At 41.0% G+C, this 24185-nt stretch overlaps 3 protein-coding genes across 4 annotated transcripts; 1 reads left to right on the top strand and 2 right to left on the bottom strand.

The window, feature by feature from the left end:
• Positions 1-299: 299 nt before the first annotated feature.
• Ssu72 (Ssu72 CTD phosphatase) lies at positions 300-2027 on the bottom strand. The gene is made up of 3 exons (XM_017232641.3): positions 1717-2027; positions 1383-1641; positions 300-1313 (listed from the first exon to the last, which is right to left on the bottom strand). The coding sequence occupies exons 1-3, from the start codon at positions 1941-1943 to the stop codon at positions 1212-1214; spliced, it is 588 nt and encodes a 195-aa protein (XP_017088130.1). The 5' UTR covers positions 1944-2027; the 3' UTR covers positions 300-1211.
• A 300-nt stretch (positions 2028-2327) lies between these two features.
• Positions 2328-7150, top strand: LOC108119459 (uncharacterized). Of its 2 annotated transcripts, none has more exons than XM_070280364.1 (3): positions 2328-2482; positions 4944-5885; positions 5962-7150. In XM_070280364.1, the coding sequence occupies exons 2-3, from the start codon at positions 5012-5014 to the stop codon at positions 6966-6968; spliced, it is 1881 nt and encodes a 626-aa protein (XP_070136465.1). In that variant the 5' UTR covers positions 2328-2482; positions 4944-5011; the 3' UTR covers positions 6969-7150. The 2 variants fall into 2 exon arrangements, with proteins under 2 accessions (XP_070136465.1, XP_017088145.2); XM_017232656.3 differs by lacking the exon at positions 2328-2482 and adding an exon at positions 3759-4047.
• A 266-nt stretch (positions 7151-7416) lies between these two features.
• Positions 7417-9110, bottom strand: LOC108119449 (uncharacterized). Its single transcript, XM_017232642.3, has 2 exons — positions 8282-9110; positions 7417-8217 (listed from the first exon to the last, which is right to left on the bottom strand). The coding sequence occupies exons 1-2, from the start codon at positions 8972-8974 to the stop codon at positions 7498-7500; spliced, it is 1413 nt and encodes a 470-aa protein (XP_017088131.3). The 5' UTR covers positions 8975-9110; the 3' UTR covers positions 7417-7497.
• Positions 9111-24185: the final 15075 nt, after the last annotated feature.

Here is a 24185-nt window from a genome sequence, read left to right as displayed (position 1 = left end):
AAGTATCTTTTCAAAAAGTAAAGATTAATTTTTTTATTAAATTAAAAATATCTAAAGGTGCAGAGGCTACTTTATAATATAAAAACCATAAGACTTACATACATGGTAGATCTAAAAAAAACTATAACTGAAAGATTTCAATTATTTTTATAATTTTCAATTATCTTTTATTATGCCACCCATTTTTTTGTGTTATTTTAAAATTTTTTATTTTTCTACATTACAAATTAGCATTCTAATCTTGAAAAATAATTGTTTTTGAGTAAAATAACCTTTGGAACACCGAAAAAACAAGCCAATATAAATTAGTTTCATTTATTACACATATAGCTTTCTTAATAATTGAATTATTTAGTATTGTTCTGCCTGGTAGCACCCACTGCGGCCTCCTTCTATGGTTTGTAACTGTGAGACGTACAGCCCTCAGTGGTATTGTGTTATTCTAATTTATTAATTATGGGTTGCAGACCGGTATCCCCCGTCCCAATAAGTCGTTTAGTTTAAAAAAAAAAGAAAAATTTTAAAAAGGTACTCCTATCCCGTTGATCCGCCCACTCCGTCCCTGACTTAGCCGGTTCTCTGCCATGCACTCATCCGAATACGCACTTACACATACACACAGACACAGACACAAACACACGCACACACTGCCAAGTGTGGAGCACCGCATGCGATTGCTTTGCTGGCTGTTCTCTGTTTACGCGAATCGGTTAAAGGTGGAGTACGTAGGTGGATGGTGGGGGGTTTTTGGGGAATTGGAGAGAAGAGAATGGGTAACCGGCCAGTGTTGCCAGTCGAAGAAAATTTTAAAAATTGATATCGGAATTAATGATAAAAGCTAAAAATCAACCGGGAACAAAAAACAAAACAGATTTCTTGTACTAACAAGGAAAACGAACGCACACACGTACATATGCTACTGTTTGAGAGAGTATTTGAGCCGATAACCCCATCGCACAGCTGTAACGAACGCCACAATTGCCGCTGCATGCTCGCTGGTGTAGATCTGGTCAGTGTGTGGTATGGCCTCCCTATTTACAACCTATATGGCTGCCACTTGAGTGACGCCACAATAACCCCCCTCCCCAATCACGATCCCGATCCCGTTTGTTGATATTCCCTTGCCCCCTGGGTCTACGACCTCCGAGAAGGGAGCTGGTAGCTGGGAAAAAAACAGGAACAGGACACGTTCGTATGCCTCGCGACGGTCGTCAGTAAAAGAGAACAGAGTGCAGGATCACTCGATTTCGCCGCTCTTCGAACTCCTGTATCATTTCGTCAATATCGTTATCAAGATCCATGGACTTGGCCATCTGCAAAGGATTAAGGTGTATGCATTAAGTGTTATTGCCCCAAAAGAAACAACGGTATTTGATTCGCACCAAATTTATCATGTCTGTAATGAGGAAGGCACCCATTAGCGCATCTTCGGCGTTGTCAACCACATCAACGTTGAGGACGTGTACAGGCCGGTTGTCGACAGAGTCCATCGATTCCATGTGCAGCACCACCAAGTCGTAGACACGCTCCTCGACAGTAACGATTATATCGAACTGCTCCTTCGTTTCCTGGAATCGTTCCGGACACTTTTTAATCCGCCGGTTGCGGTCCAGCATGTGCAGCAGGCCGTTCTGTGTGTAGCTGTCGGTGGATGTGAACATGTGGTCAGATGACAATTCGGCTATATGTTTGATTAGTTGGAAAGTTTTGGCTTACAACTCCTTGTCCTTGGTCTCCAGGTCGCGGTAGATGTCCTCGTAGCTTGTTCCAAATTCGTAAACATTTGGTTTGTCAAACGCGATGCCGGGCAGTTTGACGCGTTCGCCAGTGCCATAGGAGCGCACATTAAAGCCCTTCTTAGCCAGGAAATTGTGCGCCTCCATGGAACGGTTCATGTTCGAGGAACACACCACGGCCACGGAAAGTTTGCTAGGATCAGTCATGCTCTTTGGTCTTTGGCAGTGCAGCTGTGCAGTAATTTGGCAAAAAAAATATGCTCGTACAGACCTAGGGATGACACTTGGAACATGCCTATCGTTTAGCGGTCGATTCGTGCCAGTGTTGTTCTTTTTCGGGTGGGAAAAACTATTTTTTCAGGTCTCATTTGAAAAATTTGTATCATTTAGGTTTATATTATTAGAAAATAAGAGTGAGGAATTAAAAATAAACTCCCAAAGCCTTATGTTTATTTTCTTTAACAAAATAAATCGATACTTTTATACTTTCACGATATCATCCCTACGTTTTAAATTTATCGATAATAATTTTGCGAATATCAACTCGATATTTAATTTCGTTGACCAACACTGGAGAATAAATATTAAAAATGTGGCAACAATGAATTTTGTATTTTTTGAATCCAACTGAAGAACTCCTATTGGCCAAGTGCCGCGCGCGAATTTCTACCAATAAATTCGTAACCAGATGCCAGAAACGGCATGCAAAGGCTAATTTCCGTGCGTCTAATTACTGACTTCAAAAGGTATTAGTTTGTGAATATTTAAACGTGCTCCTAGCCCTGTATAGGCACGACATGAATGTGTGGTATGCAACAAGAGGCAAAAATGTCTGTCGGCCAAAACAACAAACAAGCACAACAACAACAACAAAACTAACAAACAACAACTGCCTCCCAGCCAAGAGCTGAGCTTGTGGAATGCGGCTAGGCGAGTTGAAGTTGAAGCCGCTGATATTGCTTTTACTGCGGCTCTTGTGGCTTACGTTGTGTTGTTGTTGTTGTGGTTGGTAGTGGTGGTAGCATCGTTTGCCTTACGTGTATGTGTGTGGGGCAGGATCGGCTTGGTGTATCTGTGTGTGAGCGTGCATCGATCAGGTTTGAGATACAGTGGGTTGCAGGGTAAAAACGAAGGGCGCTATCTCAAATGGTGGTTTATATTTTTAAGAGCTAGGCATATATTTTTTAAACTTAAAAAAAGGAAAAAAATATTATAGATAAAAAACATGATTTTTGTAAAGGAGAATATCTGGGCTATTATCCAAGTGATTTGGATACAAAATACTGCTTTAGGTAAACAGGGCCAAGGGAAGCACCCTACTATAGCCCTCGAAAGATCTAGAAAATTTTAAAATAACATTTCAATATAATTTTCGTAATTGTGTAAAAAAATGCTATAAATAATCCCAGAGCTCTGGGATTTAATAAAATTAAATCTTTCTCTGCTTAATACAATTTATTATATCGTTTAGGAAATGGCACAGTTACTCAATTTTTAGCTTATCCCGCTTTATCTTGTGCAGTTTTAAATTTTGAATTACCCTATAAATAGAAATGTAACTCCTTAGTTACAATAATTACTACAACTAATAAAATCTAGCTATAAAAGCTTATATTTTTTAAAAGTTTAAGTGCTTCTAAAAAATGTAGACAAGCTGATTTTTCTAGAAGGATTCCTAGAAAGATAATTTTCAAAAGAATGAATTCCTAAAGTTTTCCTTTTAATTTATTTCATTATTTTCATAACATATCCGTCTAAAATAATATTTCTAAAATCTCAATAATTAAAAATTGTATCTATTAGATATTATATCTTCACGGTTACTCCTTCAACGCCTTGCTGCAATTAGGGCCTTTCCCAAGGCTGCTGAGCCACTGTGACCAATGGCATTTGGAGTTGGCTTATTCCCTTGCCCGCATGTGCCAGTGTGTGTGTGTGTGTGTGTGTGTTAGAGGGATCGGGTGTATAAAATAGAGAGCGGAAGAGAGGCAGAGCCCGCCCGTTCACTTGTTAACTGGTTGTGCGAATAGCTGGCCATCGCATCGCTGCCGGCGGCTAGAACCAAAAAGCCAACAGCACTGGCTGAAGTGGATTCCGAGTCCGAAGAGAGCCACGGATCGAAACGGATCGTAGTCGCAGTTATTTTTATTTATTTTTTTTTTTCTTTCGCTTTCACGAACCGGGCGCCTAACTACGAATGAACGATTGTTGATCGCGAAAAACGTTCATCAAATTACGGTTTATTGAAAATTCATTTGTGAAAATACAACCAAAAACGACGGTTTATTTATTAATTTTTTTTTTATTTTTTGTAAGTAACTACCAGTGATTAACTATATTTAGAGGAAGTGTAGTTCATTTGGGTGTCCTTAGTGGGTTGGGATAGTTCATCAACTGGAATAGTTCATTTGGAATGTATCCAGTTCCCGTTGGAATGCTCCTTGTAGCCGCCGCCTGGCAGTAGATGCCGCTAATTGGCCAATGCCCATTGATGGCCTCTGGTTAATTCATTCAAAATCGCCAAGTGATCGTGGTGGCCGGCGACCAACTCCGCGCTGGCCATGTAAAGGTCACAGGCCAAAAAGGGAAATTAAAATACCCCAAAAAGAACACAGAGGTAAACCCGTTTTCTCGAACTTGTCAATTGCATTTGGTGTTTTCGTCGCGGGCTCAGTGTTCAGTTTTTTGGTCACAAAGCTGCTGAGTCTTGTGCTCGTGAAATAGAAAACCATTTGGTCAGCTAAAAATCAACATTTTCCAAGTAAGCTAATGGGTTTTCCTCTGAATTCGTCACAGGCCGTGGGAACTCAAGGTCCTTCCAGTCCATTGGAAATATTTGTGGGAAATTTTTACGCTTATGTCTGATGTGTGTGTGTGTGAGTGTGTACATGCACAGGTGAACCGTTACAATTGCATTTCGCTGCACTTGTGCACTTTATCTCCTTCTGTCTCGCTTCCTCTCTCTCTCTAAGCGTGTGAATATTCAGTTTTTCCCGCTTTTGCTTTTATTCCCCAGGCCCCCCCTTCTCCCCCCGGGAAAAGTTCTCCACCATTCGCTAATTACTTAATACATGCAATGCATAAGTTATGGGAAAGTTTTTTCCCCGTCCCCCCCACCCGCCAACGAAAAGAAAGTTCCATCACTAACAGATCTGGCAAATAAATTAGAGATCATACTTTCTAATCATTTTCCTAATCCCTTTTCAGGGTCGATTAGTCCTGTTTGTTTTTAGAACGTCCAGAATGTGAACAAAGATCGATCGAATCCGCAGGAAATGCTGAAGCACGCCTCAAATGCGAGCAGTGTGACTGCCACCGCTACTGCAGCCACCACCACCGCTGGCGCTGCCACCGTCGCAATACCCGTGCCCCCGCCCGTGCCACTTGGTGGCGGCCAGCTGCTGCGCACCGCCAGCAGTATTAATTGCAACGGCAACGGCAATAGCAACAGCAACAGCAATTGCAACAGCAATAGCAGCAATAATAACAGCGGGAGCAGTGGCAGCGGCCACAACACACCCCCAGTTCATGCTACAAGCGGAGGTATAAATGGAACAGGAACAGGAACTGGAACCACCACCGGTGGCGGGAATTCACCGACACCTGCTGCAGCTGCCTTGGCAACGACCGCGCGCAACATCCACCTGCGACCGCCGCAGCCACAACCGCAACCGCTCAACATCTCCGCCCTGAACGCCTCCGCCACGAGCACCCTGCTCAATGGCGGGGGACGAGTGGCAAACGCCTCCACCCTCTTGAATATTGCCACCCCCAGTACCCCGCTCAAGCCACTCACTCCCCTCACACCGCTGACCCCGAACGGAAACTGCCTGGGAAATGGGAGCATCCATCATCACACGTACACCAACCAGCACATCCTGGCCGACAGCAGCCATCAACTGCAGCAGCAGCAGCAGCAGCATCATCACTCCCAGCAAGCGTCACACTCGCTGATGCAGTCGCCGATGCCGGCACAGACGCAGTTGCTCCACCAGCCGCATCAGCAGACGCATGCGCACCACCTGAGCCCGGTGGGGCACAGCTACATTAATTGTCACAACCTGACGGCCAATCCCGTGGTTCAGAAGCTGAACAAGCCGGGTCCGTCGCCACGGGAGGCGCTCACCAGTCTGGGCTTGCTCTGTCTCAGTATGTAGTCCTCGTGAGGCATCATTTTCTGTCTCACTCACTTTTGCAACATGTACTTATCCTGTCCTTTTTATAGTTTCCCTCTTGCTGGCGCTGCTCTCGCTGATTTTCCTGCTGAGGATCTCGCCCAATGGACGCGAGGATGCGTTGGGAAGGAGTTCCACCTCGGGTGTGGTGGCCAACAGCGAGGACTTTATCGTTGTGTACGACGTCACCTTGGCCCTGGGCGCCCTCTCGCTCTCCCTGAACCTGTGCTGCCTGCTCGTCTGCGCCATTCAGTTCCTGTTCGCCGTGAAGCTGCGGGCGCCGATGTTTGAGGGTCGCGACAACCAGTACCTGGCCAAGTCGAGCGCCAGTCGCACCTGTGCCGTCAGTGGCTTCTTCATCTCCATTCCGGTGCTCCTCACCGGCCTCATACTTTACACATTCAGCCACTTCCACTCGACGCCGGCAACGGTGACCAGTATCCTGATCGGCGTGGGAATCGTCTTCTGCGGCGGCGCCATGGTCCACAACGTGTTCGTCTGGCAGCGGGAGAAGACCATCAGCTACCGTGGCGCCCCTATAAGTTTGGGACTTTCGTTGCCGCCGCCACCCCATCCGCATGCGCACAATATCTCGCTTCTTTCGGCCAGCCAACTGCCGGTCTCCATGCCTCTGGCGCTGCCAGTGCCTGTGCCTCATCCCCTGTCGCATAGCACCTACCACGCCGCCACCGCCACATCGCCATCGGCTGCCCAGCAACCGATGCAACTGTACCAGAGCCAGCACGCCTGTATGCTGCAGCCTCCCTCCGTGACGCCCGTCTCGCCCAACCACTCCCACGGCAGCTTCAACCCACTGCTGAGCGGCAACAATCACTTGACTGGAGGTGGAGCTGTAAACTCATCGTTCCTTGTCCGTCCGGCCACCGCCACACCGCCCACACCGCCAACGCCCAGGCCATTGGTTGGGCTGGCGAACACCAGCTGCCTGACGTCCGGAGGACGCGAGGCGAGCGGATCCGTGAGCCCGGGCATGCCGCCTACGCTGGACATGAGCAACATCACCGTCTCCCTGCATGAGCTCTCCACGCTTGTGTAGGCCTGCTCCCAGAAGCTGGAGAAACGCCCAGATCTGTAGGATTATCATTAGTCTTAAGAAAGAAAAGGACATCCACCGTACCACCGCCCGAATCTTGCCGAATTCTATTTATAAGCGCGACTTTTGTAAATATGTGTACATATACATACAATACATACATCCGAACCATCTAACCATAACCTACCATCCGTCTTTTTTGAAGTGGGAAGTTTAAGGATGGTAGTTCTTAAGTATCATCATCTATAGATAGCGAATCTCTGATTCTATATGCGTAACTTATATCCGATCAGGAAAAAGTGTACCATTCTGTTCTCAGTGCTTCAATAACTCCTACTCCTCGTTCAAAATATGGCTTGAATATCATTTCAACATTTTTCTAGATTTTTTCCAATTTTCCCACTTTAGAAATCTGAAATCGAATAAAGAAACGACAGAACAAGCTACTCGAACATAGAACAGATTTAATGAAATTTAACAATTTTTTTGATGGCATTTGGAAGTACGTCCAAAAAAACGCATAGACGTACTCCTAAAATCTGGGCCGTTTTCGGGAAGGCATCGCCTTGAATCTTTCGGGACGATTATACCCATAAAGATTATCCTCTTCCCGTTTTTTAACGATTTTCGACCAGGAGCGGTACTCCAATTCCTCCAATGACGAGAACTCTGTCGGCATGAACTGAGAAAGACTGGTGTTTGATAGTTTCGGTTCGGATTGGTCCTCCCAAGATTTCTTTAGAATTGCAGATAGCTTTTCTTCAACCTTATGTCGGACAGATGTCATATCCTGGCTTTCCGTTCCTACATCGATGCTTTCCTGCGATGGCTCAGAACTACGCCACGATGGCTTGGCTCCGTCCTCCAAGCGGGCACGGAACTTACTTGGATTGGCCTGAATCGATTTCATATAATCGATGAATGCTTCCATGCTCACTTTATCGGGGAAGCCATGATGCAAATGGTGTTTGTAGGGACACTTTGGGTCCACGATCCAGTTACGACTTCCCTCGCTCTCCCCGTGCCGCATGAACGGAGTGAGGGCTTCGCACTGCTGCATGGCCATCCCGGCATCGATGAAGCCGCACAGTTGATCCGCCACTTCCGGCTGCAAGTCCGGCAGGTAATCCGCCAAACAAAGTAGAAATAGGGGCGGCAGCCAACTAAACTTAACGCTGTCTAGAACAAGACCGATATCCTTCTTGCGTCCCTCATAATCTTTGTAAATCCATCCCAGAGCTGCATAGAAAGTCTGACAAAAAACAAATGGTTATGGGATATGGGATACCTATGGGTTACTGAATCCCCATTCTCACCTCTATTTCCGATTGTACAGCAAGATGGCTTGAGCCAAGCACGATGCTGCAGTGCTTCACACTCAGCTGGCTGAATTGGGATGTGCCCACCAGGACCAGAAAGCACTTGCCGACCCGACCCAGCATCAGCATGGCTACCTCAGTCATTCCTTTTTCCATGGCCCGTCCGTAGCAATCGAAGGCCTCCAACTCGGAAAAGTTGTTATGGTTGTTCAGGCAATCGTAGATGGCGCGAGTCAGTTCCGGGCAAATAAGAGCCTTTGCGGCCACCAAGAGATCCAGAATCTGCTCGCCGTAGAAGTATACCTGGTGCTGGGTCATCCACGAATAGGCGATCTCGAAGGATTCGGGGCTTATCGACCCGTCACATAGCATCAAAGTATCTCCGGTCTGGTACTCCTCGCCGTGGAACAGACGGCAATACGATTTCAAAGCCATCAGATAGCTCTTGTACCTCCTACCGCCAACCATAACTGACACATCAGCAGCTGAGTTGTTCATTAAAACTGCCGAAACCTGGTTTTTAAGACTATCCTTCCTCGGGAATTCGGTGTTCTGGAACCGTATGTGGGGCATAAACTTGAGCCATCGGTGCATCTGAAATCTTGCTTTGTGCGGGCTGCTGATCTTTGGTTCATCGTCCAGGAGTAGCTCCAGGTCAAGCTGGAAAAGCACATCTTCTTCTCCAACCATGACCGTTTTTATATCAATAATTTAGCTGAACTTAATATTATTTTAATAATCTATATTTTTCCGAACCTAAATGACAATGACAGCAAAACTTTGTGAAAGGAATGATACAATTATGAGTAGAATTCTATATCATGGCTATACTGATTACTTTTTGATTATACTGGTCAAAAAATATTAAAAGGGTACTGAGACCAAGATATGAGTGTGGAAACTCGGTAATTGGGTTTTTGATTACAGAACGGAAACCTATTTCCTGATCCATGTTAAGACCACGTTGTACCTGTCAATAAATCACCCACCCCTCCAGTAAGACGCAGGATATATTTTGTAAATCATTTTTATTTCGGTTAAGGCTATTTAAGATTAACAACCTATAACTACATATAACTAAAATAAAAGATATAATAAATAATAAATACAAAGACCTTAAGATACATACTAGAAACTTCGTAGAATCCGACAGGCTGGTCAGAAGAACATCCGGCTGCGAAGGGCATCTGCGGTGGAATGCGGAGTTGCTGTCCTGACGTATCCTTGGCATGATTAGTCCCGGCACGGTCGACGAGGTCCACTTGAAGATCTGATCCGGCGGAAGACGATTCTGCGAAGATTTTTCATATCCTTGTAGGCCGCAGTTCACTTCCAAGGCCTGTACACAGTGTGTCACATCACATTTCGATTTATTTCCAAGGCGAATTCCCTACAAAATTGTGGGTTTTTTTTAATTTTTGCACTTTTACTCCTTCTGATGGCCATAGCTCTGCCAATTTGTATCCGATCAGGAAGAGGGTAGTCGAAATACCATACCATTTCCACAACTACAGCTGGTTTACGTTGATCAACACTTATTTTTAGTTGCCGCCGGAAATCCATTTCAGTTTTCAACATTTTGCAGCACTGGAATTGGGCTATATAAAGGGAATCCGTTTCCATATCAACTGCATTCGGGCTTCTGCTTTGCGAATGACAAGTCTTTATTTTATTTTATTTTTTTTTATTTTTTCCCAAATTTGGCCTGGGTTCTTGGAAAGTAGTCATAAATATCGATGGCCTTTGAGATATTTATTGTTCTTTGCTTTTTTATTTTTATTTTTTTTTTTTTTGCAATGCAGTTGGTTTTGGTCCTCGTCTTCTGACTTATCCTCATTTGGATTTCTTAGTTTTTATTTTTTATTTGGTTTTAATTATTTTACCTACAATGGGCCATAATTTTGACAAACAAAATTGAATGCCAATGGTTTGCTGATTGATTATGCTGATTATGATTTTATGCTGATTAGAAATAAATAATTTTATTTTTGTTAACCAAGTTTGTACTTGGCACTTGTTGACAGCAGAATGATTCCAATGGTTTGTTGGAAGATAGAACGATGGTTTCCTAATTTACTGATTTTTTTTTGTTTTCTTAGTTATTTTACTTTTACTTTTTTTTTATTTTACTTTATTTTTTGTTCCCAAAATGGTTTATTTTGACAAACGAAATTAAAGGCCAATGGTTTGTTGGAAGATAGAACGATGGTTTCCGAATTAACTGATTTTTTTGGTTTTCTAAGTTATTTTACTTTTACTTTTTTTTATTTTACTTACTTTATTTATTTTACCCATATTGGCCTATTTTGACACACGAAATTAAAGGCCTATGGGTTGCCAATTTGTTTTTCAATAAAAAACAAATTATAAATATATTAATTATGTTTGTAATGATGTTTATTTTTATACTGATTAGAAATAAAGCCAAAATGAATTTCGCAAAATTAATGAATACCAATATAGTCCGTACCATGATACAATTATGGTGGTGGTGGTGGTGGCTCAGATCGCTGCCATGATGGGCGGCAGCAGCGGCGTTCTTCAGCTCGGAGCCCTCCAGGTTGTGGATGTCCGATATGTGGAGCCCAGAGCGTTGCGACGACGGTACTTTGGCGTCAAAAAGGCTAAAAGGATAAAGGATAAGAGGTTAGGTTTTCTTTTATTATTTTTTTATTTTTTTTTTTCAAAAAATTTTATTAAATCTGATTACTGTCTTAAAACCATGAAACAATTATAGAGTTGTATATCTTATTTATATATTATAATTGTATATCTTATATTATATATTATATTTGTATCATGGTCCGTACATATAAAATGCTCTAATTTTTCGATTTTTTTCCAAGGGGATCCCCTGCAAAATTGTGGGTTTTCCCAATTTTCGCACTTTTGCTCCTTCTGATCGCCATATCTCTGCCAATTTGCATCTGATCGGGAATTAAAGTACCATTTAGTAATCAGCGAACCCAAAAGCGACTTTCCTCATTCAAAACATTGCAAAAGCGACTTTCCTCATTCAAAACATTGCTGAAATGTCGTTTTCTAATTTTTCGATTTTTTTCCAAGGGGATCCCCTGCAAAATTGTGGGTTTTCCTAATTTTCGCACTTTTGCTCCTTCTGATCGCCATATCTCTGCCAATTTGTATCCGATCAGGAAATAAAGCACCAATTAGTAATCAGCGAACCCGAAAGCGACTTTCCTCATTCAAAACATTGCTGAAATGTCGTTTTCTAATTTTTCGATTTTTTTCCAAGGGGATCCCCTGCAAAATTGTGGGTTTTCCTAATTTTCGCACTTTTGCTCCTTCTGATCGCCATATCTCTGCCAATTTGTATCCGATCAGGAAATAAAGCACCAATTAGTAATCAGCGAACCCGAAAGCGACTTTCCTCATTCAAAACATTGCTGAAATGTCGTTTTCTAATTTTTCGATTTTTTTCCAAGGGGATCCCCTGTAAAATTGTGGGTTTTCCCAATTTTCGCACTTTTGCACCTTCTGATCGCCATATCTCTGCCAATTTGTATCCGATCAGGAAATAAAGTACCATTTAGTAATCAGCGAACCCGAAAGCGACTTTCCTCATTCAAAACATTGCTGAAATGTCGTTTTCTAATTTTTCGATTTTTTTCCAAGGGGATCCCCTGCAAATTTGTGGGTTTTCCCAATTTTCGCACTTTTGCTCCTTCTGATCGCCATATCTCTGCCAATTTGTATCCGATCAGGAAATAAAGCACCAATTAGTAATCAGCGAACCCGAAAGCGACTTTCCTCATTCAAAACATTGCTGAAATGTCGTTTTCTAATTTTTCGATTTTTTTCCAAGGGGATCCCCTGCAAATTTGTGGGTTTTCCCAATTTTCGCACTTTTGCTCCTTCTGATCGCCATAGCTCTGCCAATTTGTATCCGATCAGGAAATAAAGCACCATTTAGTAATCAGCGAACCCGAAAGCGACTTTCCTCATTCAAAACATTGCTGAAATGTCGTTTTCTAATTTTTAGATTTTTTTCCAAGGGGATCCCCTGCAAATTTGTGGGTTTTCCTAATTTTCGCACTTTTGCTCCTTCTGATCGCCATATCTCTGCCAATTTGTATCCGATCAAGAAATAAAGCACCATTTATTAATCAGCGAACCCGAAAGCGACTTTCCTCATTCAAAACATTGCTGAAATGTCGTTTTCTAATTTTTCGATTTTTTTTCAAGGGGATCCCCTGCAAAATTGTGGGTTTTCCCAATTTTCGCACTTTTGCTCCTTCTGATCGCCATATCTCTGCCAATTTGCATCTGATCAGGAAATAAAGTACCATTTAGTAATCAGCGAACCCGAAAGCGACTTTCCTCATTCAAAACATTGCTGAAATGTCGTTTTCTAATTTTTAGATTTTTTTCCAAGGGGATCCCCTGCAAATTTGTGGGTTTTCCCAATTTTCGCACTTTTGCTCCTTCTGATCGCCATAGCTCTGCCAATTTGTATCCGATCAGGAAATAAAGCACCATTTAGTAATCAGCGAACCCGAAAGCGACTTTCCTCATTCAAAACATTGCTGAAATGTCGTTTTCTAATTTTTAGATTTTTTTCCAAGGGGATCCCCTGCAAATTTGTGGGTTTTCCTAATTTTCGCACTTTTGCTCCTTCTGATCGCCATATCTCTGCCAATTTGTATCCGATCAAGAAATAAAGCACCATTTATTAATCAGCGAACCCGAAAGCGACTTTCCTCATTCAAAACATTGCTGAAATGTCGTTTTCTAATTTTTCGATTTTTTTTCAAGGGGATCCCCTGCAAAATTGTGGGTTTTCCCAATTTTCGCACTTTTGCTCCTTCTGATCGCCATATCTCTGCCAATTTGCATCTGATCAGGAAATAAAGTACCATTTAGTAATCAGCGAACCCGAAAGCGACTTTCCTCATTCAAAACATTGCTGAAATGTCGTTTTCTAATTTTTAGATTTTTTTCCAAGGGGATCCCCTGCAAAATTGTGGGTTTTCCCAATTTTCGCACTTTTGCTCCTTCTGATCGCCATATCTCTGCCAATTTGTATCCGATCAAGAAATAAAGTACCATTTAGTAATCAGCGAGCCCGAAAGCGACTTTCCTCATTCAAAACATTGCTGAAATGTCGTTTTCTAATTTTTCGATTTTTTTCCAAGGGGATCCCCTGCAAAATTGTGGGTTTTCCTAATTTTCGCACTTTTGCTCCTTCTGATCGCCATATCTCTGCCAATTTGTATCCGATTAGGAAATAAAGCACCAATTAGTAATCAGCGAGCCCGAAAGCGACTTTCCTCATTCAAAACATTGCTGAAATGTCGTTTTCTAATTTTTCGATTTTTTTTCCAAGGGGATCCCCTGCAAAATTGTGGGTTTTCCTAATTTTCGCACTTTTGCTCCTTCTGATCGCCATATCTCTGCCAATTTGTATCCGATCAAGAAATAAAGTACCATTTAGTAATCAGCGAGCCCGAAAGCGACTTTCCTCATTCAAAACATTGCTGAAATGTCGTTTTCTAATTTTTCGATTTTTTTCCAAGGGGATCCCCTGCAAAATTGTGGGTTTTCCCAATTTTCGCACTTTTGCTCCTTCTGATCGCCATATCTCTGCCAATTTGCATCTGATCAAGAAATAAAGCACCATTTAGTAATCAGCGAACCCGAAAGCGACTTTCCTCATTCAAAACATTGCTGAAATGTCGTTTTCTAATTTTTCGATTTTTTTCCAAGGGATCCCCTGCAAAATTATGGGTTTTCCCAATTTTCGCACTTTTGCTCCTTCTGATCGCCATATCTCTGCCAATTTGCATCTGATCAAGAAATAAAGCACCATTTAGTAATCAGCGAACCCGATAGCGACTTTCCTCATTCAAAACATTGCTGAAATGTCGTTTTCTAATTTTTCGATTTTTTTTCCAAGGGGATCCCCTGCAAAAATGTGGGTTTTCCTAATTTTCGCACTTTTGCTCCTTCTGATCGCCATGTCTGTGCCAATTTGCATCTGATCAGGAAATAAAGTACCATTTAGTAATCAGCGAACCCGAAAGCGACTTTCCTCATTCAAAACATTGCTGAAATGTCGTTTTCTAATTTTTCGATTTTTTTCCAAGGGGATCCCCTGCAAAATTGTGGGTTTTCCCAATTTTCGCACTTTTGCTCCTTCTGATCGCCATGTCTGTGCCAATTTGCATCTGATCAGGAAATAAAGTACCATTTAGTAATCAGCGAACCCGAAAGCGACTTTCCTCATTCAAAACATTGCTGAAATGTCGTTTTCTAATTTTTCGATTTTTTTCCAAGGGGATCCCCTGCAAAATTGTGGGTTTTCCCAATTTTCGCACTTTTGCTCCTTCTGATCGCCATATCTCTGCCAATTTGTATCCGATCAAGAAATAAAGCACCATTTAGTAATCAGCGAACCCGATAGCGATTTTCCTCATTCAAAACATTGCTGAAATGTCGTTTTCTAATTTTTTGATTTTTTTTCAAGGGGATCCCCTGCAAAATTGTGGGTTTTCCCAATTTTCGCACTTTTGCTCCTTCTGATCGCCATATCTCTGCCAATTTATATCCGATCAAGAAATAAAGCACCATTTAGTAATCAGCGAACCCGAAAGCGACTTTCCTCATTCAAAACATTGCTGAAATGTCGTTTTCTAATTTTTCGATTTTTTTCCAAGGGGATCCCCTGCAAAATTGTGGGTTTTCCTAATTTTCGCACTTTTGCTCCTTCTGATCGCCATATCTCTGCCAATTTATATCCGATCAAGAAATAAAGCACCATTTAGTAATCAGCGAACCCGAAAGCGACTTTCCTCATTCAAAACATTGCTGAAATGTCGTTTTCTAATTTTTCGATTTTTTTCCAAGGGGATCCCCTGCAAAATTGTAGGTTTTCCCAATTTTCGCACTTTTGCTCCTTCTGATCGCCATATCTCTGCCAATTTATATCCGATCAAGAAATAAAGCACCATTTAGTAATCAGCGAACCCGAAAGCGACTTTCCTCATTCAAAACATTGCTGAAATGTCGTTTTCTAATTTTTCGATTTTTTTCCAAGGGGATCCCCTGCAAAATTGTGGGTTTTCCTAATTTTCGCACTTTTGCTCCTTCTGATCGCCATATCTCTGCCAATTTGTATCCGATTAGGAAATAAAGCACCAATTAGTAATCAGCGAACCCGAAAGCGACTTTCCTCATTCAAAACATTGCTGAAATGTCGTTTTCTAATTTTTCGATTTTTTTCCAAGGGGATCCCCTGCAAAATTGTGGGTTTTCCTAATTTTCGCACTTTTGCTCCTTCTGATCGCCATATCTCTGCCAATTTATATCCGATCAAGAAATAAAGCACCATTTAGTAATCAGCGAACCCGAAAGCGACTTTCCTCATTCAAAACATTGCTGAAATGTCGTTTTCTAATTTTTCGATTTTTTTCCAAGGGGATCCCCTGCAAAATTGTGGGTTTTCCCAATTTTCGCACTTTTGCTCCTTCTGATCGCCATATCTCTGCCAATTTATATCCGATCAAGAAATAAAGCACCATTTAGTAATCAGCGAACCCGAAAGCGACTTTCCTCATTCAAAACATTGCTGAAATGTCGTTTTCTAATTTTTCGATTTTTTTCCAAGGGGATCCCCTGCAAAATTGTGGGTTTTCCTAATTTTCGCACTTTTGCTCCTTCTGATCGCCATATCTCTGCCAATTTGTATCCGATCAAGAAATAAAGCACCATTTAGTAATCAGCGAACCCGAAAGCGACTTTCCTCATTCAAAACATTGCTGAAATGTCGTTTTCTAATTTTTCGATTTTTTTCCAAGGGGATCCCCTGCAAAATTGTGGGTTTTCCTAATTTTCGCACTTTTGCTCCTTCTGATCGCCATATCTCTGCCAATTTGCATCTGATCAAGAAATAAAGCACCATTTAGTAATCAGCGAACCCGAAAGCGACTTTCCTCATTCAAAACATTGCTGAAATGTCGTTTTCTAATTTTTCGATTTTTTTCCAAGGGGATCCCCTGCAAAATTATGGGTTTTCCCAATTTTCGCACTTTTGCTCCTTCTGATCGCCATATCTCTGCCAATTTATATCCGATCAAGAAATAAAGCACCATTTAGTAATCAGCGAACCCGAAAGCGACTTTCCTCATTCAAAACATTGCTGAAATGTCGTTTTCTAATTTTTCGATTTTTTTCCAAGGGGATCCCCTGCAAAATTGTGGGTTTTCCTAATTTTCGCACTTTTGCTCCTTCTGATCGCCATATCTCTGCCAATTTGTATCCGATCAGGAAATAAAGTACCATTTAGTAATCAGCGAACCCGAAAGCGACTTTCCTCATTCAAAACATTGCTGAAATGTCGTTTTCTAATTTTTCGATTTTTTTCCAAGGAGATCCCCTGCAAAATTGTGGGTTTTCCTAATTTTCGCACTTTTGCTCCTTCTGATCGCCATATCTCTGCCAATTTGTATCCGATTAGGAAATAAAGCACCAATTAGTAATCAGCGAACCCGAAAGCGACTTTCCTCATTCAAAACATTGCTGAAATGTCGTTTTCTAATTTTTCGATTTTTTTCCAAGGGGATCCCCTGCAAAATTGTGGGTTTTCCTAATTTTCGCACTTTTGCTCCTTCTGATAGCCGTATCTCTGCCAATTTGTATCCGATCAGGAAATAAAGTACCATTTAGTAATCAGCGAACCCGAAAGCGACTTTCCTCATTCAAAACATTGCTGAAATGTCGTTTTCTAATTTTTCGATTTTTTTCCAAGGAGATCCCCTGCAAAATTGTGGGTTTTCCTAATTTTCGCACTTTTGCTCCTTCTGATCGCCATATCTCTGCCAATTTGCATCTGATCAAGAAATAAAGCACCATTTAGTAATCAGCGAACCCGAAAGCGACTTTCCTCATTCAAAACATTGCTGAAATGTCGTTTTCTAATTTTTCGATTTTTTTCCAAGGGGATCCCCTGCAAAATTATGGGTTTTCCCAATTTTCGCACTTTTGCTCCTTCTGATCGCCATATCTCTGCCAATTTATATCCGATCAAGAAATAAAGCACCATTTAGTAATCAGCGAACCCGAAAGCGACTTTCCTCATTCAAAACATTGCTGAAATGTCGTTTTCTAATTTTTCGATTTTTTTCCAAGGGGATCCCCTGCAAAATTGTGGGTTTTCCTAATTTTCGCACTTTTGCTCCTTCTGATCGCCATATCTCTGCCAATTTGTATCCGATTAGGAAATAAAGCACCAATTAGTAATCAGCGAACCCGAAAGCGACTTTCCTCATTCAAAACATTGCTGAAATGTCGTTTTCTAATTTTTCGATTTTTTTCCAAGGGGATCCCCTGCAAAATTGTGGGTTTTCCTAATTTTCGCACTTTTGCTCCTTCTGATAGCCGTATCTCTGCCAATTTGTATCCGATCAGGGAATAAAGTACCATTTAGTAATCAGCGAACCCGAAAGCGACTTTCCTCATTCAAAACATTGCTGAAATGTCGTTTTCTAATTTTTCGATTTTTTTCCAAGGGGAAATTGTGGGTTTTCCTAATTTTCGCACTTTTGCTCCTTCTGATCGCCATATCTCTGCCAATTTGTATCCGATTAGGAAATAAAGCACCAATTAGTAATCAGCGAACCCGAAAGCGACTTTCCTCATTCAAAACATTGCTGAAATGTCGTTTTCTAATTTTTCGATTTTTTTCCAAGGGGATCCCCTGCAAAATTGTGGGTTTTCCTAATTTTCGCACTTTTGCTCCTTCTGATAGCCGTATCTCTGCCAATTTGTATCCGATCAGGAAATAAAGCACCAATTAGTAATCAGCGAACCCGAAAGCGACTTTCCTCATTCAAAACATTGCTGAAATGTCGTTTTCTAATTTTTCGATTTTTTTCCAAGGGGATCCCCTGCAAAATTGTGGGTTTTCCCAATTTTCGCACTTTTGCTCCTTCTGATCGCCATATCTCTGCCAATTTCCATATGATCATAAAATAAAGTACCATTTAGTAATCAGCGAACCCGAAAGCGACTTTCCTCATTCAAAACATTGCTGAAATGTCGTTTTCTAATTTTTCGATTTTTTTCCAAGGGGATCCCCTGCAAAATTGTGGGTTTTCCCAATTTTCGCACTTTTGCTCCTTCTGATCGCCATATCTCTGCCAATTTGTATCCGATTAGGAAATAAAGCACCATTTAGTAATCAGCGAACCCGAAAGCGACTTTCCTCATTCAAAACATTGCTGAAATGTCGTTTTCTAATTTTTCGATTTTTTTCCAAGGGGATCCCCTGCAAAATTGTGGGTTTTCCCAATTTTCGCACTTTTGCTCCTTCTGATCGCCATATCTCTGCCAATTTCCATATGATCATAAAATAAAGCACCAATTAGTAATCAGCCAACCCGAAAGCGACTTTCCTCATTCAAAACATTGCTGAAATGTCGTTTTCTAATTTTTCGATTTTTTTCCAAGGGGATCCCCTGCAAAATTGTGGGTTTTCCTAATTTTCGCACTTTTGCACCTTCTGATCGCCATATCTCTGCCAATTTCCATATGATCATAAAATAAAGTACCATTTGGTAATCAGCGAACCCGAAAGCGACTTTCCTCATTCAAAACATTGCTGAAATGTCGTGTTCTAATTTTTCGATTTTTTTCCAAGGGGATCCCCTGCAAAATTGTGGGTTTTCCCAATTTTCGCACTTTTGCTCCTTCTGATCGCCATATCTCTGCCAATTTGTATCCGATTAGGAAATAAAGCACCAATTAGTAATCAGCGAACCCGAAAGCGACTTTCCTCATTCAAAACATTGCTGAAATGTCGTTTTCTAATTTTTCGATTTTTTTCCAAGGGGATCCCCTGCAAAATTGTGGGTTTTCCTAATTTTCGCACTTTTGCTCCTTCTGATCGCCATATCTCTGCCAATTTGTATCCGATCAAGAAATAAAGCACCATTTAGTAATCAGCGAACCCGAAAGCGACTTTCCTCATTCAAAACATTGCTGAAATGTCGTTTTCTAATTTTTCGATTTTTTTCCAAGGGGATCCCCTGCAAAATTGTGGGTTTTCCTAATTTTCGCACTTTTGCTCCTTCTGATCGCCATATCTCTGCCAATTTGTATCCGATCAAGAAATAAAGCACCATTTAGTAATCAGCGAACCCGAAAGCGACTTTCCTCATTCAAAACATTGCTGAAATGTCGTTTTCTAATTTTTCGATTTTTTTCCAAGGGGATCCCCTGCAAAATTGTGGGTTTTCCCAATTTTCGCACTTTTGCTCCTTCTGATCGCCATATCTCTGCCAATTTGTATCCGATCAAGAAATAAAGCACCATTTAGTAATCAGCGAACCCGAAAGCGACTTTCCTCATTCAAAACATTGCTGAAATGTCGTTTTCTAATTTTTCGATTTTTTTCCAAGGGGATCCCCTGCAAAATTGTGGGTTTTCCCAATTTTCGCACTTTTGCTCCTTCTGATCGCCATATCTCTGCCAATTTGTATCCGATCAAGAAATAAAGCACCATTTAGTAATCAGCGAACCCGAAAGCGACTTTCCTCATTCAAAACATTGCTGAAATGTCGTTTTCTAATTTTTCAATTTTTTCCAAGGGGATCCCCTGCAAAATTGTGGGTTTTCCTAATTTTCGCACTTTTGCTCCTTCTGATCGCCATATCTCTGCCAATTTGTATCCGATCAAGAAATAAAGCACCATTTAGTAATCAGCGAACCCGAAAGCGACTTTCCTCATTCAAAACATTGCTGAAATGTCGTTTTCTAATTTTTCAATTTTTTCCAAGGGGATCCCCTGCAAAATTGTGGGTTTTCCTAATTTTCGCACTTTTGCTCCTTCTGATCGCCATATCTCTGCCAATTTGTATCCGATCAAGAAATAAAGCACCATTTAGTAATCAGCGAACCCGAAAGCGACTTTCCTCATTCAAAACATTGCTGAAATGTCGTTTTCTAATTTTTCGATTTTTTTCCAAGGGGATCCCCTGCAAAATTGTGGGTTTTCCTAATTTTCGCACTTTTGCTCCTTCTGATCGCCATATCTCTGCCAATTTGTATCCGATCAAGAAATAAAGCACCATTTAGTAATCAGCGAACCCGAAAGCGACTTTCCTCATTCAAAACATTGCTGAAATGTCGTTTTCTAATTTTTCGATTTTTTTCCAAGGGGATCCCCTGCAAAATTGTGGGTTTTCCTAATTTTCGCACTTTTGCTCCTTCTGATCGCCATATCTCTGCCAATTTGTATCCGATCAAGAAATAAAGCACCATTTAGTAATCAGCGAACCCGAAAGCGACTTTCCTCATTCAAAACATTGCTGAAATGTCGTTTTCTAATTTTTCGATTTTTTTCCAAGGGGATCCCCTGCAAAATTGTGGGTTTTCCCAATTTTCGCACTTTTGCTCCTTCTGATCGCCATATCTCTGCCAATTTGTATCCGATCAAGAAATAAAGCACCATTTAGTAATCAGCGAACCCGAAAGCGACTTTCCTCATTCAAAACATTGCTGAAATGTCGTTTTCTAATTTTTCGATTTTTTTCCAAGGGGATCCCCTGCAAAATTGTGGGTTTTCCCAATTTTCGCACTTTTGCTCCTTCTGATCGCCATATCTCTGCCAATTTGTATCCGATCAAGAAATAAAGCACCATTTAGTAATCAGCGAACCCGAAAGCGACTTTCCTCATTCAAAACATTGCTGAAATGTCGTTTTCTAATTTTTCAATTTTTTCCAAGGGGATCCCCTGCAAAATTGTGGGTTTTCCTAATTTTCGCACTTTTGCTCCTTCTGATCGCCATATCTCTGCCAATTTGTATCCGATCAAGAAATAAAGCACCATTTAGTAATCAGCGAACCCGAAAGCGACTTTCCTCATTCAAAACATTGCTGAAATGTCGTTTTCTAATTTTTCGATTTTTTTCCAAGGGGATCCCCTGCAAAATTGTGGGTTTTCCCAATTTTCGCACTTTTGCTCCTTCTGATCGCCATATCTCTGCCAATTTGTATCCGATCAAGATATAAAGCACCATTTAGTAATCAGCGAACCCGAAAGCGACTTTCCTCATTCAAAACATTGCTGAAATGTCGTTTTCTAATTTTTCGATTTTTTTCCAAGGGGATCCCCTGCAAAATTGTGGGTTTTCCTAATTTTCGCACTTTTGCTCCTTCTGATCGCCATATCTCTGCCAATTTGTATCCGATCAAGAAATAAAGCACCATTTAGTAATCAGCGAACCCGAAAGCGACTTTCCTCATTCAAAACATTGCTGAAATGTCGTTTTCTAATTTTTCAATTTTTTTCCAAGGGGATCCCCTGCAAAATTGTGGGTTTTCCCAATTTTCGCACTTTTGCTCCTTCTGATCGCCATATCTCTGCCAATTTGTATCCGATCAGGAAATAAAGTACCATTTAGTAATCAGCGAACCCGAAAGCGACTTTCCTCATTCAAAACATTGCTGAAATGTCGTTTTCTAATTTTTCAATTTTTTCCAAGGGGATCCCCTGCAAAATTGTGGGTTTTCCTAATTTTCGCATTTTTGCTCCTTCTGATCGCCATATCTCTGCCAATTTGTATCCGATCAGGAAATAAAGTACCATTTAGTAATCAGCGAACCCGAAAGCGACTTTCCTCATTCAAAACATTGCTGAAATGTCGTTTTCTAATTTTTCGATTTTTTTCCAAGGGGATCGAAAGCGACTTTCCTCATTCAAAACATTGCTGAAATGTCGTTTTATTTCCTGATCAGATGCAAATTGGCAGAGATATGGCGATCAGAAGGAGCAAAAGTGCGAAAATTAGGAAAACCCACAAATTTGCAGGGGATCCCCTTGGAAAAAAATCGAAAAATTAGAAAACGACATTTCAGCAATGTTTTGAATGAGGAAAGTCGCTTTCGGGTTCGCTGATTACTAAATGGTGCTTTATTTCTTGATCGGATACAAATTGGCAGAGATATGGCGATCAGAAGGAGCAAAAGTGCGAAAATTAGGAAAACCCACAATTTTGCAGGGGATCCCCTTGGAAAAAATTGAAAAATTAGAAAACGACATTTCAGCAATGTTTTGAATGAGGAAAGTCGCTTTCGGGTTCGCTGATTACTAAATGGTACTTTATTTCCTGATCGGATACAAATTGGCAGAGATATGGCGATCAGAAGGAGCAAAAGTGCGAAAATTGGGAAAACCCACAATTTTGCAGGGGATCCCCTTGGAAAAAAATCGAAAAATTAGAAAACGACATTTCAGCAATGTTTTGAATGAGGAAAGTCGCTTTCGGGTTCGCTGATTACTAAATGGTACTTTATTTCTTGATCGGATACAAATTGGCAGAGATATGGCGATCAGAAGGAGCAAAAGTGCGAAAATTGGGAAAACCCACAATTTTGCAGGGGATCCCCTTGGAAAAAAATCGAAAAATTATAAAACGACTTTTCAGCAAAGTTTTGAATGAGGAAAGTTGCTTTTAAGTTCGCTGATTACTAAATGGTACTTTATTTCCTGATCAGATGCAAATTGGCAGAGATATGGCGATCAGAAGGAGCAAAAGTGCGAAAATTAGGAAAACCCACAATTTTGCAGGGGATCCCCTTGGAAAAAAATCGAAAAATTAGAAAACGACTTTTCAGCAAAGTTTTGAATGAGGAAAGTTGCTTTTAAGTTCGCTGATTACTAAATGGTACTTTATTTCTTGATCGGATACAAATTGGCAGAGATATGGCGATCAGAAGGAGCAAAAGTGCGAAAATTGGGAAAACCCACAATTTTGCAGGGGATCCCCTTGGAAAAAAATCGAAAAATTATAAAACGACTTTTCAGCAAAGTTTTGAATGAGGAAAGTTGCTTTTAAGTTCGCTGATTACTAAATGGTACTTTATTTCCTGATCAGATGCAAATTGGCAGAGATATGGCGATCAGAAGGAGCAAAAGTGCGAAAATTGGGAAAACCCACAATTTTGCAGGGGATCCCCTTGGAAAAAAATCGAAAAATTAGAAAACGACTTTTCAGCAAAGTTTTGAATGAGGAAAGTTGCTTTTAAGTTCGCTGATTACTAAATGGTACTTTATTTCCTGATCGGATACAAATTGGCAGAGCTATAGCCATCAGATGGAGCAAAAGTGCGAAAATTAGGAAAACCCACAATTTTGCAGGGGATCCCCTTGGAAAAAAATCGAAAAATTAGAAAACGACATTTCAGCAATGTTTTGAATGAGGAAAGTCGCTTTCGGGTTCGCTGATTACTAAATGGTACTTTATTTCCTGATCAGATGCAAATTGGCAGAGATATGGCGATCAGAAGGAGCAAAAGTGCGAAAATTGGGAAAACCCACAATTTTGCAGGGGATCCCCTTGGAAAAAAATCGAAAAATTAGAAAACGACATTTCAGCAATGTTTTGAATGAGGAAAGTCGCTTTCGGGTTCGCTGATTACTAATTGGTGCTTTATTTCCTAATCGGATACAAATTGGCAGAGATATGGCGATCAGAAGGAGCAAAAGTGCGAAAATTGGGAAAACCCACAATTTTGCAGGGGATCCCCTTGGAAAAAAATCGAAAAATTAGAAAACGACTTTTCAGCAAAGTTTTGAATGAGGAAAGTTGCTTTTAAGTTCGCTGATTACTAAATGGTACTTTATTTCCTGATCGGATACAAATTGGCAGAGCTATAGCCATCAGATGGAGCAAAAGTGCGAAAATTAGGAAAACCCACAATTTTGCAGGGGATCCCCTTGGAAAAAAATCGAAAAATTAGAAAACGACATTTCAGCAATGTTTTGAATGAGGAAAGTCGCTTTCGGGTTCGCTGATTACTAAATGGTACTTTATTTCCTGATCAGATGCAAATTGGCAGAGATATGGCGATCAGAAGGAGCAAAAGTGCGAAAATTGGGAA

Source organism: Drosophila bipectinata, chromosome XL, assembly GCF_030179905.1.
Source record: "Drosophila bipectinata strain 14024-0381.07 chromosome XL, DbipHiC1v2, whole genome shotgun sequence".
NCBI lineage: Eukaryota > Metazoa > Arthropoda > Insecta > Diptera > Drosophilidae > Drosophila > Drosophila bipectinata.
Note: the sequence above shows the minus strand (reverse complement) of the source record. Positions and strands in the feature narration are given on the sequence as shown.

Bases quoted from the DNA above. Each gene is read 5' to 3' on its own strand.
- Ssu72 (XM_017232641.3), bottom strand. From the start codon at position 1,943: ATGACTGATCCTAGCAAACTTTCCGTGGCCGTGGTGTGTTCCTCGAAC. The intron at 1,642-1,716 runs GTAAGCCAAAAC...ATCCACCGACAG, and splicing joins GAGACCAAGGACAAGGAGTT to CTACACACAGAACGGCCTGC. The intron at 1,314-1,382 runs GTGCGAATCAAA...AATCCTTTGCAG, and splicing joins TTACAGACATGATAAATTTG to ATGGCCAAGTCCATGGATCT.
- LOC108119459 (XM_070280364.1), top strand. From the start codon at position 5,012: ATGCTGAAGCACGCCTCAAATGCGAGCAGTGTGACTGCCACCGCTACT. The intron at 5,886-5,961 runs GTATGTAGTCCT...TCCTTTTTATAG, and splicing joins TCTGGGCTTGCTCTGTCTCA to TTTCCCTCTTGCTGGCGCTG.
- LOC108119449 (XM_017232642.3), bottom strand. From the start codon at position 8,974: ATGGTTGGAGAAGAAGATGTGCTTTTCCAGCTTGACCTGGAGCTACTC. The intron at 8,218-8,281 runs GTGAGAATGGGG...GTTTTTTGTCAG, and splicing joins CTGTACAATCGGAAATAGAG to ACTTTCTATGCAGCTCTGGG.